This window comes from Salmo trutta, chromosome 8, assembly GCF_901001165.1.
Source record: "Salmo trutta chromosome 8, fSalTru1.1, whole genome shotgun sequence".
NCBI lineage: Eukaryota > Metazoa > Chordata > Actinopteri > Salmoniformes > Salmonidae > Salmo > Salmo trutta.
The window spans coordinates 25,192,962-25,211,182 of NC_042964.1; the positions used below are offsets into that span (position 1 = coordinate 25,192,962).

The 18,221-nt window shown below is 45.3% G+C and overlaps 1 protein-coding gene across 2 annotated transcripts in view; it reads left to right on the top strand.

The window, feature by feature from the left end:
• col4a5 (collagen, type IV, alpha 5 (Alport syndrome)) overlaps nt 1–18,221 on the top strand; it is an 87,857-nt gene that overhangs the window by 23,985 nt on the left and 45,651 nt on the right. For both annotated transcript variants that reach the window (XM_029760634.1, XM_029760635.1), the window contains exons 2-14: nt 10,365–10,424; nt 11,004–11,093; nt 11,232–11,276; nt 11,519–11,563; nt 11,916–11,978; nt 12,164–12,217; nt 12,549–12,575; nt 12,741–12,821; nt 13,256–13,318; nt 13,982–14,017; nt 14,652–14,693; nt 14,874–14,966; nt 15,780–15,833. In XM_029760634.1, the coding sequence (XP_029616494.1) occupies nt 10,365–10,424; nt 11,004–11,093; nt 11,232–11,276; nt 11,519–11,563; nt 11,916–11,978; nt 12,164–12,217; nt 12,549–12,575; nt 12,741–12,821; nt 13,256–13,318; nt 13,982–14,017; nt 14,652–14,693; nt 14,874–14,966; nt 15,780–15,833 (753 nt within the window). The remainder of the gene's footprint in view (nt 1–10,364; nt 10,425–11,003; nt 11,094–11,231; nt 11,277–11,518; nt 11,564–11,915; nt 11,979–12,163; nt 12,218–12,548; nt 12,576–12,740; nt 12,822–13,255; nt 13,319–13,981; nt 14,018–14,651; nt 14,694–14,873; nt 14,967–15,779; nt 15,834–18,221) is intronic.

Consider the following 18,221-nt stretch of genomic DNA (forward strand, 5'->3'; position numbering starts at 1 on the left):
CTGGGTGGTATATAGTAACAATGACTAAAGTTCAGGGCAGGGTACTGGGTGGTATCCGGATAGTAACAATGACTAAAGTTCAGGGCAGGGTACTGGGTGGTATCCGGATAGTAACAATGACTAAAGTTCAGGGCAGGGTACTGGGTGGTATCCAGATAGTAACAATGACTAAAGTTCAGGGTAGGGTACTGGGTGGTATCCGGATAGTAACAATGACTAAAGTTCAGGGCAGGGTACTGGGTGGTATCCGGATAGTAACAATGACTAAAGTTCAGGGCAGGGTACTGGGTGGTATCTGGATAGTAACAATGACTAAAGTTCAGGGCAGAGTACTGGGTGGTATCCGGATAGTAACAATGACTAAAGTTCAGGGCAGGGTACTGGGTGGTATATAGTAACAATGACTAAAGTTCAGGGCAGGGTACTGGGTGGTATCCGGATAGTAACAATGACTAAAGTTCAGGGCAGGGTACTGGGTGGTATCCGGATAGTAACAATGACTAAAGTTCAGGGCAGGGTACTGGGTGGTATCCGGATAGTAACAATGACTAAAGTTCAGGGCAGGGTACAGGGTGGTAGCCGGATAGTAACAATGACTAAAGTTCAGGGCAGGGTACTGGGTGGTATCCGGATAGTAACAATGACTAAAGTTCAGGGCAGGGTACTGGGTGGTATCCGGATAGTAACAATGACTAAAGTTCAGGGCAGGGTACTGGGTGGTATCCGGATAGTAACAATGACTAAAGTTCAAGGCAGGGTACTGGGTGGTATCCGGATAGTAACAATGACTAAAGTTCAGGGCAGGGTACTGGGTGGTATCCGGATAGTAACAATGACTAAAGTTCAGGGCAGGGTACTGGGTGGTATCCGGATAGTAACAATGACTAAAGTTCAGGGCAGGGTACTGGGTGGTAGCCGGATAGTAACAATGACTAAAGTTCAGGGCAGGGTACTGGGTGGTATCCGGATAGTAACAATGACTAAAGTTCAGGGCAGGGTACTGGGTGGTATCTGGATAGTAACAATGACTAAAGTTCAGGGCAGGGTACTGGGTGGTATCCGGATAGTAACAATGACTAAAGTTCAGGGCAGGGTACTGGGTGGTATCCGGATAGTAACAATGACTAAAGTTCAGGGCAGGGTACTGGGCGGTAGCCGGATAGTAACAATGACTAAAGTTCAGGGCAGGGTACTGGGCGGAGGCCGGCTAGTGGTGACTGTTAAACAGTCTGATGGCCTGGAGCTAGAAGCTGTTTTTCAGTCTCTCGGTCCCAGCTTTAATTCACCTGCTGTATACTGTCTCCACCTTCTAGACGGTAGCGGGGTAAACAGGCCGTGGCTCGAAGTGGCTGAGGTACTCGAAGGTCTTCTTGACCTTCCTGTGACCCCGGGTGCTGTAGATGTAATGGAGGGCAGGCAGTGTGCCCCCGGTGATGCGTTGGGCTGACCGCACCACCCTCTGGAGAGCCTCGAGGTTCCGGACAGTGCAATTTGCTGTACCAGGCGGTGATACAGCCTGACAGGATGCTCTCAATGGGGCCAAGCTGAATTTCTTCAGCCTCCTGAGGTCAAAGAGGCAGCTGTCGCGCCTTCTTCACCACGCTGCCTGCGTGAAGGGACCATTTCAGGTCGTCAGTGATGTGCACGCCGAGGAACTTAAAGCTTTCCATCGCCTCCACTGCAGCCCCGTCGATGTGGATCGGGGTCGTGCTCTCTCTCTGCTGTCTCCTGTAGTCCACGATCAGCTCCTTGGTTTTGTTGACGTTGAGGGAGAGGTTATTTCCCTGGCACCACTCCGTCAGGGCCTTCACCTCCTCCCTGTGGTCTCAGCGTGGCGGAGGGGAAGCAAGTCGGGACAACAGACTGGGATATGGAAAAATGTAATATGTCCTTCAACACTCCAGCCAGCTGCTCTGCACATGTTTTGAGGATATGGCTTGTGATGCCGTCTGGGCCGGCAGCCTTGCGGGGGGGTTAACACGTTTAAACGACTTACTCAAGTTGGCCACGGAGAATGAGAGCACACAGTCCTCGTAGACGTCGGGGGCCCGCGTCGGCAGCTCGATGTTGTGTGTGTTCTCTCTATCTCTTTCTCTCTCTCTATCGCTCTCTTTCTCTCTCTTTCTCTCCCTCTCTTGTTTCACCCTCCCTGTTATTGCCCTTACAGACATGTGTTATATCATTACTGGGAAACCATTTAACAGTCGGTTAGACAACGCCGCAGGGGGGAACAGAGAGAGAGAGAGAGAGAGAGAGAGAGAGAGAGTGGGGAGACAGAAAGACAGAGAGAGAGAGTGGGGAGACAGAAAGACAGAGAGAGAGAGTGGGGAGACAGAAAGACAGAGAGAGAGAGAGAGAGAGAGAGAGAGAGAGAGAGAGAGTGGGGAGACAGAAAGACAGAGAGAGAGGGAGAGAGTGGGGAGACAGAAAGACAGAAAGACAGAGAGAGAGAGAGAGAGAGAGAGGGGTGGGGAGACAGAAAGACAGAGAGAATCAAAGAGAGAGAGAGAGAGAGGGTGGGGAGACAGAAAGACAGAGAGAATCAAAGAGAGAGAGAGAGAGAGAGGGTGGGGAGACAGAAAGACAGAGAGAATCAAAGAGAGAGAGATTAAGAGAGCGAGAGAGAGAGAGAGAGAGAGAGAGAGGAGACAGAAAGACAGAGAGAGAGAGAGAGAGGGAGTGGGGAGACAGAAAGGCAGAGAGAGAGAGAGAGAGAGAGAGAGAGAGAGTGGGGAGACAGAAAGACAGAGAGAGAGAGAGAGAGAGTGGGGAGACAGAAAGACAGAGAGAATCAAAGAGAGAGAGAGAGAGGGTGGGGAGACAGAAAGACAGAGAGAATCAAAGAGAGAGAGAGAGAGGGTGGGGAGACAGAAAGACAGAGAGAATCAAAGAGAGAGAGATTAAGAGAGCGAGAGAGAGAGAGAGAGGAGAGAAAGACAGAGAGAGAGAGAGAGTGGGGAGACAGAAAGACAGAGAGAGAGAGAGTGGGGAGACAGAAAGACAGAGAGAATCAAAGAGAGAGAGAGAGAGAGAGAGGGAGAGAGAGAGAGAGATTAAGAGAGCGAGAGAGAAAATGGACAGAGGAAGTCGGAGGTCAGAATATAATTGGATACGATGTGAAAATGACATGTTCCTACTTCGTACTTCCAGGTTGTCACCAATCATTTATTGACTAGGCTTCAAGATTATATCATCAAATTCACCAAAACTAGGTCATTTAAGATACACTGTATATTTTTAATTATACTTGTATTTGTGTATTGATTTGCACATACCCGATGCCTTTTTTCTCCCCAATTTCATGATATCCAATTGGTAGGTACAGTCTTGTCTCATTGCTGCAATTCCCGTACGGACTCGGGAGAGGCGAAGGTCGAGAGCCATGCGTCCTCCGAAACACGACCCTGCCAAGCCACACTGAATCTTGACAGACTGCTCACTTAACCCAGAAGCCAAATGCACCAATGTGTCGGAGGAAACACCGTTCAACTGTCGACCGTGTCAGCGTGCACGCACCTGTTCCCGCCACAGGAGTCGCTAGAGCGCCATGGGACAAGGACATCCCGGCCGACCAAACCCTCTCCTAACAACGCTGGGCCAATTATGCACCGCCTCACGGTTCTCCCGGTCGCGGCCGGCTGCGACACAGCCCGGGATCGAACCCGGATCTGTAGTGATGCCTCTAACACCACGATGCAGTGCCTTAGATAGCTGTGCTACTCGGGAGGCCCCCCAAATATTTGACGCTCAAGAAGTAAGTGTCACGTCCTGACCAGCAGAGGGAGGTATTGTATCAGTTTTGGTCAGGATGTGGCAGGTTTTTTGTATGTTAAGGGTTTGTGTTGGGGATTGGACTCCCAATTGAAGGCAGGTGTGTTGAGTTGCCTTTGATTGGGAGTCCTATATAGAAGGGTGTGTTTTTCTTTGGGATTGTGGGTAGTTGTTTTTGCACTGCGTTTTGTATAGCCTGCAAAACTGTTGCTGTCGTGAGTATCATTTATTGTTTTTCCCTGTGGATGCATTACTTTTGTTTATTAAAAAACTATGAGTATCCACATACCCGCTGCAGTTTGGTCAATTCAACACGGCACCTTTTGTGACAGTAAGACACACTGACAAGTTAGAAGTGGTTTCATTTGAAATACAACTCCCGCAGCCTTGTTGTTAGCATGCTTGAGTGCGTCTGCTCGAGTTGAGGACTCACAGGACGGTAAGAACCTGTTAGTTACAGACATATTGATGTGTTTTATATCAGACAATGCTGTTTTTTTTAACTTAACATTGCCAGCCGGTACATAACATTTTAAAAAAATTATAAGAATAATTGTAGGCCGGCAAGCTGCCGAAAGTGAGACATATACAGCTGGTGGGAGCTGTGGTTCATGTGTTTCCAATGAAACGGTTGAAGCTTTTCGGCTTTGTGCTTCTTCTTGGCCGTCAAATACGCTGAAAAGTAAATTCACTCGGAAAACACGTATAGGTGTACATTTTAATATACAGGTAACTGCCAAAATAAAGGAAACACTTTATGAGGGGTAAATGGGTAAATGAGGGATACAAAGTATATTGAAAGCAGGTGCTTCCACACAGGTGTGGTTCCTGAGTTAGTTAAGCAATTAGACTCCCATCATGCTAAGAGTCATGTAAAAAAATGTCCAGTTGCCAATTATTTTGGCTACCATGGCTAGAAGAAGAGATCTCAGTGACTTTGAAAGGTGGGTCTCAAAGGGGCACAAAGGAGTTTAAAGTGTACGTGTGTGTGTGTGTGTGTGTGTGTGTGTGTGTGTGTGTCACCAGATCTCAACCCAATTTAACACTTATGGGAGATTCTGGAGCTGCCTGAGACAGCATTTTCCACCACCACATTTTGGAATTTCTTGTGGAAGAAGGGTGTCGCGGCCCTCCAATCGAATTCCAGACACATCAAATGTTATTTGTCACATGCACTGAATACAACAGGTGTAGACCTTAATGTGAAATGTTTACTTAAGAGCCCTTAACCAACGATGCAGAGTGTTAAAAAAGTAAGTAATAAAAATGTGCTAAATAAACTAAAGGAAAAATATGAAACACAATAAAATAACTAGAACGAGGTTATTTACAAAGGGTACCGGTACCGAGTTAATGTGCAGGGCTACAGGTTAGCCGATGTAATTGAGGTAATATGTACATGTAGGTAGGGGTAAAGTGACTATGCATAGATAAGACTTGTAGAATCTATGTCAAGGTGCATCGAAGCTGTTCTGGTGGCTCGTCGTGGCATAACACCCTTTTAAGACACTTAATGTTGGTGTTTCCTTTATTTTGGCAGTTACACGCACATCTTATATGACCGGGTTTTCATGACTTTGACGATGGAAATTTGAGGCTCATTCTTATCCTACAAAACGAGGATCCAGGAAGTGTCACTTTCATACCGTATAGAACTTGGCTTTTTACTTTAACATTATTGTTACTTGATTCATAGTTTTACTATAGAATCCAGAGTGAAAGTATGTTGTCGGGGAAATGTTGTGAACGTGACTCGAAGAGGCCAGATGGTATAACATAGTAGCTACATTACAGCATTACAGCTCAGACCCGGTGTTATGAGTTAGCCTGTTGGCTCAGAACTTTCTTTGACTTCCTATACACTTCTTCCTTTCCCTCTCCTTCTGACAACCTGATACACTTGACATTTACACCAGTGACATTCTATGACAGTCACTCAGGGGATAGTAACACGCACACACACGCACACACGACACAGTTTCTCTGGAGATAAATCAGATCAAGCCCGAACTGTGCGATGTAGTACGGAGTTGTAGTTTCCAAAAGGCCAATATTCTACATAGTTTAGGTCAGAAAACGTGGTAATTAACTACAATGACCATAATCCATTGCGTGCTTACTTGTCCGGTCTGTGTGTTTCTTTGACGCCTGCTACGTTAGGTTAGTGTGGGGCAGACATGGAGAGAAGAGGCAGGAGAATGTGAGATCGAGAGGGATAGAGAGCAGTTGCTTGGCGAGGTATCTCTACCTGAAAGTACATGATCTAAGTTGGAATTGATAGTTGGTACTCAGCATAGTTGGTATTCAGCATAGTTGGTATTCAGTCATAATAGTATGCCTTATTTAATTTACACAACAATTTAAATATTTTATTTAAAGTAAAGTAATGTGAATAAATGATGGTTAATAAGTGATAATCAGTAAAGGGCATTCACTAGCATCATGGGACTTGTTTTATTCTGTGTTGTTGCCGCATTCAACCCACATAATGCAGTTAATAATTGAAACCGAAATCGAAAAACCGCGATTACTTTTTAATGATGGAACTGAAACCAAACTGTCCTCAAAAAAGCACTAATCGTCCAGCACCAGTGACGACACACACACACACACACACACACACACACACACACACACACACACACACACACCGAGAGTTTACCTGTTTGGCTCTATCACGCACAGCCAGAGGCAAAACGAGACGAGAGAGAGAGAGGCAAAGAGCTGTAACCGAGGGAGGGATGGAGGGAGGGAGACGAATGGTCTGACAGACAGAGGCTGGAGGGAGACGGATAGATACGGGGGAACGAGGGAGGAGAGTGGCATCCTAGCTGTTGAAGAAGTGTTCCCATGTGTGTTGACACAGTGCCAGGCAGGTACTGGACTGCTCTGCCCTGCATGTATGCCAGGCAGGAGATGAAACAAACAGGATGCTGGTCAGGAATGTCAAGAGTTATCTAGACTGACAGAGCTGACCAGTGCCCAGAGACACTCTAGGTCCAGACCAAGGTGTCTAACCCAGACCTTAGCCACACCCAGATGAAGGTAACTGGTAACCCAGAAAATAGTACCAAAACAAGTTTAAACTAGGGAGAGGGGTTCCCTGATGGTAGAGGTTAGGTCTCAAGACTTACAGCACTGTTGAGATAAAGGATCTGCTATGTCTGTTAAGGCCTTGCCCTCTTTCCCTATTGTCTACGGCTCACTGGCTACCCAGGCTAGAGATGTAGGCCTACTCTTATTTAGAATATGTACAGAGACAGAGATGAATGCTAGGCCCAGGCTTCTATAAGGGACATTTTATTTGTCACGTGCGCGGAATACAACAACTGTAGAGTTTACCACAAGGTGCTTACTTCCTAACAATACAGTTTAACATTTGGAAAATGTCCAAATAGATAAAAAATGTAATAGTAATACAATATAATAACACAATAAAATAACAATAACGAGGCTATATACAGTACCGAGTCAGTGTACTGGGGTACGAGCTAGTTGGTGTGATTGATTGAGGTAATATGTACAGTACATGTAGGTTTGGTTAGGTGATTCATTGAAGTAATATGTACAGTACATGTAGGTTTGGTTAGGTGATTGATTGAAGTACTATGTACATGTAGGTTTGGTTAGGTGATTGATTGAAGTAATATGTACAGTACATGTAGGTTTGGTTAGGTGATTGATTGAAGTACTATGTACATGTAGGTTTGGTCAGGTGACTGATTGAAGTACTATGTACATGTAGGTAGGGGTGAAAAGCAGAAAGTCCAGGTAGCCATTTGATTAACTGTTCAGCAGTCTTATGGCTTTGGGGTAGAAGCTGTTCAGTAAACTTTTGGTCCTAGACTTGGTGCTCCGGTACCGCTTGCCGTGCGGTAGCAACCACTTGGGTGGTTGGAGTCTTTGACAATTTTTAGGGCCTTCCTCTGACACCGCCTGATATAGAGGTCCTGGGTGACTGGGAGCTCGGCCCCAGTGATGTACTGGGCTGTATGCACTACCCTCTGTAGCGCCTTGCGGTCAGATGCCGAGCAGTTGCCAAGCGGTGATGCAGCCAGTCAAGATGCTCTCAATGGTGCAGCTGTATAACTTTTTGAGGATCTGAGGGCCCATGCCAAATCTTTTCAGCCTTCTGAGGGGGAAGAGGAGCTGTCGTGCCCTCTTCACAACTGCGTTGCTGTGTTTGGACCATGATAGGTCCTTAGTGATGTGGACACGGAGGAACTTGAAGCTCTCGTCCGTCTCCACTACACCGTCTCGATGTGGATGGGGGCGTGCTCGGCCCTCCGTTTCCTGTAGTCCACAATCGGCTCCTTTGTCTTGCTGACGTTGAGGGAGAGGTTGCTGTCCTGCCACCACACTGCCTGGTCTCATCGTCGTCTGTGATTTTCCTAGCACCGTCGTGGCGGTCGGCAAACTTAATGATGGTGTTGGAGTCGTACGTGGCCACGCAGTCATGGGTAAACAGGGATTAAAGGAGGGGGCTAAGCACACATCCCTGTGGAGTCCCCATGTTGAGGGTCAGCATGGCGGATGTGTTTTTGCCTACCCTCACCTTCTGGGGGCGACCCGTCAAAAAGTCCAGTATCCAGTTGCAGAGGGAGTTGTTTAGTCCCAGGGTCCTTAGTTTTGTGATGAGCTTGGAGGGCACTATGGTGTCGAACACTGAGCTGTAGTCAATAAACAGTATTTTCATGTAGGGGTTCCTTTTGTCCAGGTGGGAAAGGGCAGTGTGGAGTGCAATAGAGATTGCGTCATCTGTGGATCTGTTGGGGCGGTATGCGAATTGGAGTGGGTCCAGGGTGTCTGGGAGGATGGTGTTGATGTGAGCCATGACCAGCCTTTCAAATCTTTTCATGGCTACAGATGTGAGTGCTACGGGGCAATAGTCACTTAGACAGGTTACCTTGGCAATTGCTGGACACAGGGACTATGGTGGTCTGCTTGAATGATATGGGTATTACAGACTGGGTCAGGTTGAAAATGTCACTGAAGAACCTTGCCGTCTGAGTACACGTCCAGTCAATCTGTCTGGCCCTGCGGTATGTTACTGCCACCCAGTTGTAGTACATTACACATCTAAACTCACCGCTTTTCTGCGGTTGCTTTTTCTATTTTTCCCTTTTCCTTTCTCTACATTGATAGAGTGGAGTTATTCCATGGAACGCGATTGCGATGACGCAAACTCACTCCCTTCGTCCCTTCCCGCCATTGCCCATGTTGTTTGTTGACTCGCACCGCCTCGTGTGATTAAAGTTGGCTATTTACTCATGTTCAGATGAACAATAGTGCTTCTTTACATTCAAGTGTAGATCAAGTCATTGTTGCTTATTTTGCATCAAATCCATTTTAGTTTGTAACATTTGCAACTCACCTGCTCCTGTGTCTCGTACTCACCTGCTCCTGAGTCTCGTACTCACCTGCTCCTGAGTCTCGTACTCACCTGCTCCTGAGTCTCGTACTCACCTGCTCCTGAGTCTCGTACTCACCTGCTCCTGAGTCTCGTACTCACCTGCTCCTGAGTCTCGTACTCACCTGCTCCTGAGTCTCGTACTCACCAGCTCCTGAGTCTCGTACTCACCAGCTCCTGAGTCTCGTACTCACCTGCTCCTGAGTCTTGTACTCACCTGCTCCTGAGTCTCGTACTCACCTGCTCCTGAGTCTCGTACTCACCAGCTCCTGAGTCTCGTCTTGGGTAGACTCTTCCCACAGCCGCTGTTTGGTGTTCTTGATAGCGCATGACTGTCTCATGCACAACTTTACCTGTGTATTTCACAGACATTTTGGGGGGTGACAATCCATTCTGATATTTTATTGACATAATATTAGCATACGTTTTGTCCTAATTTAAATGCATTACGCTACAGCATTTCCAATTACCATTATATTTGTTATTTTAAAATAAATGTTTCTTGTATTTCGTTTTGAGGTGTCTTTTTGTTTCATGTGTGGATCCACTTGTCGTTGGTAGGTCCTATGTGAGCTCTTCCGGTTTCAGATTTTTCTACCAAAAAAATATTTTACTCTGTAATGTTCGTGCTAGTCCAGACAGATGCCACATTCAAAACAGCTGGAAACTGGGAGCTCGGAAATCTCGGACTTCCGACTTCAGTGTGTTTTAAGACAACTGTGAACTAAATGACTTGCTCACGCTGGCCACGGAGAGCGAGAGCACACAGTCCTCGGAGACGGCGGCGGCGGCTCACTACGGCAGCTTGATGTTGTGTGTGTTCTCCCTCTCTCAATCTCTCTCTCAATCTCTCTCTCTTTCTCTCTCTCTCTCTCCCTCTCTCAATCTCTCTCTTTCTCTCCCCCTCTCTCTCGTTCTCTCTCTCGCACTTGTTCTCCCTCCTCTCTCTCTATCTCTCTCGTTCTCTCAATCTCTCTCTCTCTTTCTCTCTCTCTCTCTCTCAATCTCTCTCTCTTTCTCTCTCTCTCTCTCTCTCTCTCTCTCTCTTTCTCTCCCCCTCTCTCTCGTTCTCTCGCACATGTTCTCCCTCCTCTCTCTCTATCTCTCTCGTTCTCTCTCTCTCTTATCTCTCTCTATATCACTCTCTCCTTATTTCTCTCTCTCATCTCTCTCCATCCTACAGGCGTGTCATGGCTGTGCAGCGGGATCAAAGTGTGACTGCAGCGGAGTAAAAGGAGGCAAGGTGAGTGTGAAACACACACACATCTACAGTAATGACCTACTGTAGAAAACAACCATAACATGACACATTGTTTCATTGTAATGACTCTTTTGTCTGTGTGCTATCTGCAGGTAAGAAGAGTTTGTTAGATCTGTGTGTTCTATGTGTGATGTTCTATGTGTGATGTTCTATGTGTGATGTTCTACGGGTGATGTTCTACAGGTGATGTTCTATGTGTGATGTTCTATGTGTGATGTTCTATGCGTGATGTTCTATGTGTGATGTTCTACGGGTGATGTTCTATGTTGGATGTTCTATGTGTGATTTTCTACGTGTGATGTTCTATGTGTAATGTTCTATGTGTGATGTTCTACGTGTGATGTTCTACATGTGATGTTCTACGTGTAATGTTCTATGTGTGGTGTTCTACGTGTGATGTTCTACGTGTGATGTTCTACGTGTGATGTTCTATGTGTGATGTTCTACGTGTAATGTTCTACATGTAATGTTCTACGTGTAGTGTTCAATGTGTAATGTTATATGTGTAGTGTTCTATATGTAATGTTCTATGTGTGATGTTCCATGTTCTATGTTCCACAGGGCGAGAGGGGTTTCCCAGGACTACAGGGTCAGCCAGGCGTACCAGGGTTCCCCGGACCTGAGGGGCCAATCGGAGGCAGGGGAGAGAAGGTAGGGGCTGCTTCCTGTATCTTGTTGTAGGAGCAACATAACACCTGACTTTATCTGGGAACTTGAAAACTAATCCTCTTCTTCCCTTCTCTCCCTCCCTCTCTCCCTCCTCTCCCCCTCTGTCTTTCTCTCTCTCAGGGTAGTGACGGACCTTCAGGGCCATCTGGTCCAAAAGGAATTAGGGTGAGTGACCCAGATTTATTAATTTGACAAAGTCCCACACTTCTCTCTGTAATATTTCCATTTTCAGTGTACACCATCCTGGAGTGTAGTACTTCCCCCTGTCCATCAGAGGTCCTCGTTTCACTCCAATAAAACAGAAGCTCCATGCTTTTGTATTGACAGCTGTTTCTGAATTGAATGCATCATTACACAAAGTCATCATAACTTAGGTTGTTAATTTATCCTCCTCGTTATTCCCACAGGGACCTCCTGGACTGCCCGGATTCCCAGGAACACCAGGAATTCCAGTAAGTTCCAACCATTCCCAATTCTCACCTATTGTAGCGTACCCGTCTGCATCCCTTCTGGTACAGAGATGAGTCCCAGTTATCCTCCATTTTCTCCAGCCAAGAAAAAATGGTTCCCCCCCCCAGCCAATGCTTACACTAATCCCATGCTTTTAAATGAATGACGGGAAGAATTGAATTCTGGGAAAGGGTGGAGAATTGAGATGTTGCCATGATGAAACGTATACTGAACTTTCTCCGGTTGTTTTTGACCTGGCCTGATATCCAGTATGTATTGTCACCACTGAGTCATGTGACCTCACTTCCTGTCTGATGTTTGACTTCCTGTTGTCCTCTGTGTGTTCTCTTCTAGGGTCTCCCAGGACAGGACGGGCCCCCGGGCCCAAGAGGAACTGCAGGCTGCAACGGAACTAAGGTAGGTTATTATGGTTAATACTGACTGACAGCCATACAACTCTGTCGAGTTCTCCTGAATCTGGACTGAAACTGGCCTAAGTGGTCTATCGCACCTGGCCACTAGATGGCAGCATATTGGAAAAGTAACCTATGGGCCGGAGACTATTGATGCAAAATGAAAGGATCGATTGTGTCTCTTCTTAGGGTGACAGAGGATTCCCTGGAAGTCCAGGGTTCCCCGGACTGGAGGGCCGATCGGTGAGTCACACACATACACACCCTTCTCTGTCCTCTCGTACACCTACATCCTGTCCTCTTCAATGCTGCATGTTACTGAATGTTTTACTGACTCCGCATATGTATTTTTGACTGTTGTTTGTATGATATTGTTTAACCTATTTGTGCGTTATACTTGCTGCTCTTGCCTCATGACAGGTCGTCATTGTAAATAAGAATTTGTCCTTAACTGACTTACCTGTATGAAGTATAAATACATGTGTGCACTTTGTCATTTCTCTGTGTGGAAACTTGGAAAAGGGAACCAATGAAACTACTGAAATGTGTTCATTATCGCTCTGCTCGTTTGCAGGGTCCACCTGGTTTGCCAGGACAAAAGGTTACTATTCTTTCCGCACTGTTCTCAACGATTGTTATCTTTAGATAAAATACTGTACATTTACCAGGCGTATCTGTCTGTGTAGCTGTGCTAGTAGTTCTATTTCTATAGCTAGTACCTGTGTGATGTGTTCCTTTCTAACCTCTTCCTGTTGTCCCTCTACAGGGAGACCCAGGTGATGTCATCTCAAATGACCGCTTTGGACAGAAAGGAGGTGTAGGTTTACCTGGCTTGCCTGGAGTTCCTGTGAGTATCCTATATAGAACCATAGAACCACTTTGAACTTAACTGATTTTAAAAAAGGGGACTAAAAAAAAAAAATCTGTAGACTTTGTCAAGCGATTTTTTTTTTTCTCATCAAATGGTAGTCTAATGTAATATGTTGCTCGTATTTGGATGATCAGAATCGATAAAAAAGGAATAAATCATTATGAGAGATCCGTGGAGGCTGCTGAGGGGAGGATTGCTCATAGTAATATCTGGAATGGAGTGAATGGAATGGCATTCAACCAAGTGTTTGACGTATTTGATAGCGTTCCACTCATTCCGCTCCAGCCATTACCGCGAGCCCGTCCTCCCCAATGAAGGTGCCACCGACCTCCTGTGTAAGAGATGTCATGTAAACCGTTTCAACAACGTAGCCTTGTGGGTAACGCTTGTGGTGTCGGTCTTGTTTCTAGGGTAACCCAGGCCCTGCAGGATTGTCAGGCCCTATCGGTCCACCTGGCCCCAGAGGTTATGAGGTACACTGATACAGGGGCTCTGACAACGTTTTCAGCTCGAGACCCAAATGAGATGTTGAACTTCCTCCCGTGACCCAAATCGTCATCCAACGACCTAATATAAGAAGAAAATAGAGTGCAAATATAGTTCTCAGAACTTGTGACCTACCTTTCACATGCACAGGGCACACTTTGGGTCCCGACTCATAGTTTAAGAAAACCCCTGAGGTACAGTTACACCCCAAATCGTCTTAACTACCACCGCCACTCGTCCGTTATGTTCTGAGGGACTTTACACAGTCAAACTGGTATCAGACCTGTTGCAAACTTTATTTTCTGAGGGACTTTACACAGTCAAACCGGTCCCAGACCTGTTACAAACGTTATGTTCTGAGGGACTTTGCACAGTCAAACTGGTCCCAGACCTGTTACAAACGTTATGTTCTGAGGGACTTTGCACAGTCAAACTGTCCTCAGACCTGTTGTGTCATCCAGTAGTGTGTTTGTAATCCAAAGTCTCACAGATCAAGATAAGAACTTATCCAATGTAGTTTAGGGAATAATAATGTTTTATTGTACTATCAATAGTTATACAGTATACCGTGCGTTATTAATAAAGTTGGGTGTGTTGTTGTTAATAATGTTTTGTGTGTTGTTAATAAAGTGTTGTGTGTTGTTTTGTAGGGTCGTTCCGGGCCTCCTGGTCCTCCCGGTCCTAAGGTGAGTTGCTTTACACCCTGAATCACGCACGCACGCACGCACACACACACACACACACACACACACACACACACACACACACACACACACACACACACACACACACACACACACACACACACACACACACACACCCTGGGGCGGCAGGTAGCCTAGCGGTTCAAGCGACTAGGTGAAAAATCTGTCGATCTGCCCTTGAGCAAGGCTCTTAACCCTAATTGCACCAGGGTTGTCGTCATTAATGGCTGATCTCTGGCCGTGACCCCACTCTCCGTTGGTGTTTCAGGGGGAGTGTGATACGCCCCCAAAAACCTTCCATTCACACCACACACTTATACAGGGTAACACTTGTACAGGGTACACACTTGTACATGTGTGAAACAGGACAAAAATAACAACCCCGTATTTGACCTTTGACACACACACACACACACAAACACACACACTGATAATAAACTCTGGTCAACTGTCTATTCTGTGTACTACACTCAGTTCAACTACTGTACACACACTTGTCCATACACTCCTAATGTATATTACTGTGTGTACCTAATGCATTTTACCTGCAGGCTTTAAGTAAAGTGTTACAAAATACAGTAATACATGTGTTTCTCTTGGTATTCTCCTACTATAGGGTAACATGGGATTGAACTTCCAAGGTCCCAAAGGAGATAAGGTAGGGTCAGCAAGAAAAAGACTGTCGTCAATGGGGGTAACGATTTGCACTATTGAATACTGACGAGTTTGTGCTTGTGTGTGTGTGTGTGTGTGTGTGTGTGTGTGTGTGTGTGTGTGTGTGTGTGTGTGTGTGTGTGTGTGTGTGTGTGTGTGTGTGTGTGTGTGTGTGTGTGTGTAGGGGGATCCAGGTCTGCAGGGGCCTCCCGGTCCACCAGGACAGGTCGGGGAGCAGAAGAGACCCACCGAGTTAGAGATCCAGAGAGGAGAGAAAGTAATGTTCTTCGTTTCACATTGTCCCTCATTAATCAGGAATCCCTTCCATGTCTTTGACCTCAGAAACTCCACGGAATCACTGAATTGTTAGGATCTTTATAAAGTTAGTATCTCCTGCGTCATCATTCAAAATGGACCAGTATACCTTTTTCCCTTTCCCATTTATGTTATTGTCATTTGTAGATCTTGTAGAACATCAATAGTGGTTTAGTCATTTCTGTTATGACATGTCATGTAAACTGACAGCCATGAGTGTGCTCCTGTTTGGCTGTGCTCCTGTTTGTGTGCCAAACAGGAGTGTGCTCCTGTTTGGCTGTGCTCCTGTTTGTCCTGGAGGCAGAACTGAGCGATTTCCAGCTATGGGCCAGCTGCCAAGTCAAAATTGACTATATTGTAAAAATGAATGGAAACTAAACTGAGCTTTTTTGGTCTTCATTTAAGGTCAGGGTAACTGGACTGGCCCTAGTGTTCTGACATGTGTCGCCTCCCGTTGACAGCACCACCATGCCTTTTAGTTTCTTGTAACTGCAACTCTCACAATGACCACTAGATGGTGGCATTCAGCCTCTTTATGAGAACTTCCATTGTCCTATATTACTGGGTAGTCCAACTTAATATACCCCTCTATCGTTTAGCATTTAATTGTGAAAGGTATTGTTTTCTATTAATATTTTGCCAATTTCTTTCAAATATCAGATTTGAACCCTTTTGACATGATGTCTACTTTCTTAACTATTCATGAAAAGTGAATTAACAATAATTTATGGATTTTACAATTTGTTGTTGTTGTTATTTCCTTCTTTGTTTCCAGGGTGATCAAGGTTTACCTGGTCCAGCTGGTGATCCTGGCTATCCTGGTCCCCCTGTGAGTATCCCTCACTATCCATCATACGATACTGTATATCTCACATAGTTTCCATGTATATGATATCATTCCATTCGCTCCGTTCCAGCTGTTATTATGAGCTGACCTCCCCTCAACAGCCTCCACTGGTATATCTATGTTTTCACTCACCATCGATAATACTATATACAGCGCATACCATAAGTAATCGTCCCCTTTGGATTTCTTCACATTTATATTGTGTTTCAAAGTGGTATTAAAATGGATTTATTTGTAATTTGTTTAAATAAGAAAATAAAAAAACGTTCATACAGTATATCTTGATTAGATAAGTATTCACCCTCCTGAGTCTTTAGTGCCTTGTTGTAAAAAGGATGCATGTTTTGGAATATTTGGATTCCGTACAGGCGTAGTTTTTTTCACTCTATCGTTTATGTCAGTATTGTGGAGTAACTACAATGCTGTTGATCCATCCTCAGTTATCTCCTATCACAGCCATTAAACTCTGTAACTGTTTTAAAGACACCATTGGCCTCATGGTGAGATCCCTGTGCGGTTTCCTTCCTCTCCGGCAACTGAGTTAGAAATGACGCCTTTATCTTTGTAGTGACTGGGTGCTATTAATACACCATTTAAAGCCTAATTAATAACTTTACCATGCTCAAATGGATATTCAGTGTCTGTTTTTTTTTACCAATCGGTGGCCTTCTTTGTGAGGCATTGGAAAAGCCCCCCTTGTCTTTGTAGTTGAATCTGTTCTTGAAATACACTACTCGGCTGAGGGACCTTACAGGTAATTGCTGTGTGGGGTACAGAGATGGGTTAGTCATTCAAAAGTCTATGCAACTTATTATATGATTTGTTAAGCAAATTCTGACTCCTCAAGTTATTTCGAATTGGCATAAAAAAGGGGGTGAATACTTATATAACCAAGACATTTTATTTTGTATTTCTTTCTAGAATTTCCTTTTCACTTTGATATTATGAGGTATTTTGTGTAGATCAGTGTACATTTTTATCACAATAATCCATTTCAATCCCACTTTGTAATGCAACAAAATGTGAAGAAATCCAAGGGGGTGAATACTTACAGTATGATATGCACTGTATCTATGTTTCACTCAGTATCTATACCACTCTATATCTATGTTTTCACTCAGTATCTATAATACTATATTTATGTTGTCACAAACTATCGTACTATATACACTACATGGCAAAAGTATGTGGACACCCCTTAAAATGAGTAGATTCGGCTATTTCAGCCACACCGTTGCTGATAGGTGTATACAATCGAGGAGACGGCCATGCAATCTCCATAAATAAACATTGGCAGTGGAATGGCCCATACTGAAGAGCTAAGTGACTTTCAAAGTGGCACCGTCATACTGTAGGATGCCACCTTTCCAACAAGTCAGTTCGTCAAATATCTGCCCCGCTAGAGCTGCCCTGGTCAACTCTAAGTGCTGTTATTGTGAAGTGGAAACGTCTAGCAGCAACAACGGCTCAGCTGTGAAGTGGTAGGCCACACCAGCTCACAGAACGGGACCATCGAGTGCTAAAGCGTGTTGCACGTAAAAATCGTCTGTCCTCGGTTGCAACACTCACTACCGAGTTCCAAACTGCCTCTGGAAGCAAAGTCAAGCACGAGAACTGTTTGAGGGGAGCTTCATGAAATGGGTTTCCATGGCCGTGCAGCCGCACACAAGCCTAAGATCACCATGCGCAATGCCAAGTGCCAGCTGGAGTGGTGTAAAGCTCCTTCCATTTGACTCTGGAGCAGTGGAAATGTGTTCTCTGGAGTGATGAATAACGCTTCACCATCTGGAGTCTGACGGACGAATCTGGGTTTGGCGGATGCCAGGAGAACGCTACCAGTCCGAATGCGGAGTGCCAACTGTAATGTTTGGTGGAGGACTAATGGTCGGGGGCTGTTTTTCATGGTTCGTGCTAGGCCCCTTAGTTCCAGTAAAGGGAAATCTTAACGCTACAGCATACAATGACATTCCAGGCGATTCTCTGCTTCCAACTTTGTGGCCCTTTCCTGTTTCAGCCTGACAATGCCCCCGTTCACAAAGCGAGGTCAATGGGATGGATTGGAACGCAGACTGGGAGCCAGGCCCAATCGTCCCAACATCAGTGCCCGACCTCACTAATGCTCTTGTGGCTGAATGGAAGCAAGGCCGACTCCATATTAATGCCCATGATTTTGGAATGAGATGTTCGACGAGCAGCTGTCCACATACCTTTGGCTATGTAGTGTATCTACGTTGCCTATACAGCTGCAAAATACTGTATATTTTGACACAAAAAAATGGTGATCTCTGCTCAGTGAGCAAGGCATCTGAATAATGCAAGACACTATAATAACAAATCAATCAAATCAGTCAGTCTATAGTAGTGTGTGTG